This window comes from Bison bison, unplaced genomic scaffold (genome assembly GCF_000754665.1).
Source record: "Bison bison bison isolate TAMUID 2011002044 unplaced genomic scaffold, Bison_UMD1.0 scf7180017864249, whole genome shotgun sequence".
In the NCBI taxonomy this organism is placed as follows: Eukaryota; Metazoa; Chordata; class Mammalia; order Artiodactyla; family Bovidae; genus Bison; species Bison bison.
Genome location: NW_011494821.1, coordinates 543,172 through 546,589, shown reverse-complemented (window position 1 = coordinate 546,589; position 3,418 = coordinate 543,172). Strand labels below are relative to the sequence as shown.

General features: G+C 44.5%; 1 protein-coding gene across 8 annotated transcripts in view; it reads left to right on the top strand.

Annotated features, from left to right (window-relative positions):
- The window catches only part of PELP1 (proline, glutamate and leucine rich protein 1), a 51,181-nt gene that overhangs the window by 27,961 nt on the left and 19,802 nt on the right, over positions 1–3,418 (top strand). Inside the window, exon 2 of one of the 8 annotated variants that reach the window (XM_010847383.1) lies at positions 1–135. This exon is cut by the window's left edge and continues 13 nt beyond it. The exons of the other annotated variants lie outside the window; for them this stretch is intronic. Coding sequence (XP_010845685.1) covers positions 1–135 — 135 coding nt within the window. The remainder of the gene's footprint in view (positions 136–3,418) is intronic. 8 annotated transcript variants of the gene reach the window in all.

The window sequence follows — 3,418 nt, the reverse complement described above, 5'->3', positions numbered from 1 at the left end:
GAGAGCGTGTCGGGGTTGCTGCAGCCGCGAACGGGGTCCGCTGTTGCTCCCGTGCATCCCCCAGCCCGCTCGGCCCCACATTTGCCGGGGCTCATGTGCTTATTGCGGCTACATGGGACGGTGGGCGGGGCCCAGGTGAGTCCGTAGACCGCAGGACCGCGGCCCTGTTGGTTGGCTCAGCTTATTTTGCGCCGGGGTCTTATTGCACTGTAGCTGCATGCAGTGGCGGGTAGAGGGAAGGAGAGCTGGGGTCAGAAGGCGGATCCAGGTATCTGGACGCGATTCACTCCCTTCTTTGTCAGCCTTGAGTAGAACAAACTCAAGGAAGAGGAGGGACCTCGTTTTCTCTGTTGCTAGGTTATCGGTAGACGCTTATGAATGGGTTCGATCTCAGGCCCGCTCACGTACTAGATGTATGATCTTTAGCTTCTTTTTCCTTCGGTAGTATCTGTTTTGGGGATTGTTTCGACTGAGTGAATAGATGTATTCAGCAAATACTTACTGAGCTCTTACTGAGGGCCATATCCTGAGCGCTCCAGTTACAGATGCGATGGCAATGAACAAAATGTTATGAAACACTGTGAGAATTGTACAGTGGTATACAATAATTCCATACAATTGTATAGAATTGTATAGCCCTCTTATCTAATCTGGAACACTGAGAGATTTTTCTGAGGTACCAGAGTTTAAGCTGAGATCCTCAAGGATGAGTAGGGGGTTTGGTAGGGGAAGAAAGCGGAAGAGGCAGTTCGGTCAGCGTAAAGCTTCCGTGGGAAGGTCCTTTGGTAGGAACTGAAAAGAAGGGCGTGGTGCTTGGGGTTAGAGATGGAGAGGAAGAGAGTGGGTGCGATGAGGTGGGTAGTCTGTGGACAGGTCACGCAGCACTTTGTAGACTAGCTTAGAAGGTTCTTTGGATTGTACAGAGTAGAACCTAACATCCATTCAGTGATGTAAGCTTGAAACCCAGATGTCATTCTAGACACTTTCGTCTTGCTCAAACACCTCTTTATGCAGTCTGTTAAGTCCTTTTGATTTTATCCTTTATGTAGCTTTCCATATCCTTTCCATATCTTTCCCATTGCCCCCATACTGGCTTGAACCCCCATTATCTGACTGAGATACTAATAAGACATAACTGTCTAACCTATGATAGGTTCACTTTTAATATTATCTGCTGTGCTTCATCTTTCTCCCCCTTACCCTCCCCCAAATTCTACCATCCTTTAAGACTCAGGTACATGAGGTCTTCCTTGTCCCACCTTTGTTACTCGGACCTTCCCAGCTGTGTGCTTCCTTCCAGGAAGAGGCTTGTCACAACCTGCTGGGTGTTTCAATGATCTTTGAAATAATAATAATAATCTAGCCCCAAATTTATCAGCGATGACCTCATTTATTTATATTAACATTAGTCCTCTTTGAGGGTGACAGGACTGTGCCTCTGGTAGCTCAGCCCAGTGGTTCATGTGGTTCCTAAGTGTTCCTGAAATATTATCACCTCTTCTGCCTGTAAATGTGTGATTTCCTTCATCATCTCTTTCAAGTCTTCCCCTTCTCCCTCAGGGTGAACTACATGAACTTAATGTCTTGCTTATATTCTTTTTAAGTGTCTGAAGTCTAGAAACATTGATTTTTAATTGAAGTATAGTTGATTTACAGTGTATCAATTTATGCTGTACAGCAGAGTGACTCAGTTACATACACATTCTTTGTTATATCCCAGAATGTTGAATATGGTTTCCTGTGCTACACAGTAGGACCTTGTCTATCCAGCCTATATGTAATAGTTTGCATCTACTAGTCCCAAACTCCCAGCCCATCCCTTCCCTACCCTCCGTTCCCTTAGAAGTATTTTGAGTGAAGAAGCTAAGGGTGTTGTTGAACACCCCTTTATTATTGCCTGTATTATATTTTGGGGTATATCTTGCCTTGAATTTTTTTCTACTTGTGTTGTGTTACATTGCATTCTCAGTATGGGGAACCATGTGGTGGGTTTCCTTCACTTCCCTGTAGATTTTCATTCAACGGACATTTACTGTTACGTAGCTACTTATCCAGAGAAGGCAATGGCACCCCACTCCAGTACTCTTGCCTGGAAAATCCCATTGATGGAGGACCCTGGTAGGCTGCAGTCCATGGGGTCACTAAGAGTCGGACACGACTGAGCGATTTCACTTTAACTTTTCACTTTCATGCATTGGAGAAGGAAATGGCAACCCACTCCAGTGTTCTTGCCTGGAGAATCCCAGGGACGGGCGAGCCTGGTGGGCTGCCGTCTATGGGGTCGCACAGAGTCGGACATGACTAAAGCGACTTAGCAGTAGCAGCAGCAGCTACTTATCCAGGTAGATAAGTAAGATACTATTGTTTTCCTTGGAGAATTTCTAGTTGAGATGAGAATTGAGGGTAAGTAAATAGGCCTGGAGCTTGAGAGACAAAGCGATCCATTGATTGACGCATCCGTCTGCTTAAATCACCAACTTTGTTTTCCCACACGTACTGTAAACTCAGTAGTTCCAGAATGGAACTAACCTTAGCTCACAATTTCTGGCTTGCGTCCTAGCGACTGGTCTCCTAACTGATCTTGCTCTCAGTCTTGCTCTTTTAATCCATTTCCCAGAGCTGATCCTGTTTCTTGCCTCTTAAAATCTTTAAGCACCTGGACTTTCCTGACTCCGCCTTTGCACTTACTGTCCTCTGCTTGGAAACCCTCCCTGAGCTGCTTCTCCATTCCCCACCCCAGCCCCAATCCCCCACATCTTTTCAACTTAATGTTTGTCACTGCCTTTCGGAAACCTTTCCAAACTACCTATGATTGGCTACTCTTTATTACACCATATTGAAATTATATATTCATTTTTCATATACACTTAGTACCCACACAACTGGGCTTTGAATGGAGTATTATTCGGCCATAAAAAGGAATGCATTTGAGTCAATTCTAATGAGATAGATGAACCTAAAACCTATTATACCGGGTGAAGTAAGTCAGAAAGAGAAAAATATCACATTCTAATGCATATATATGGAATCTAGAAAAATGGTACTGAAGAATTTATTTACAAGGCAGCAATGGAGAAGCAAACATAGAGAATAGACTTATGGACATGGGGCGAGGGGAAGGGAGGGAGAGATGTGTGGAAACTTATATTACCATATGTAAAATAGATAGCCAAGGGAATTTGCTGTATGGCTCAGGAAACGCAACCTGGGGCTCTGTATCTACCTAGAGGGGTGGGGTGGGGTGGGGGAGTGAGATGGGAGGGAGTGTCACTCACTGTTACCTCTTGACTGTTTCACTTCCTTGTCGGCTCTTCTTATGAAGTTCAAAAGGGACAGGATATATGTAATACTTACGGCTGATTCATGTTGAGATTTGACAGAAAACAAAATTCTGTAAAGCAGTTGTCCTTCAATTAAA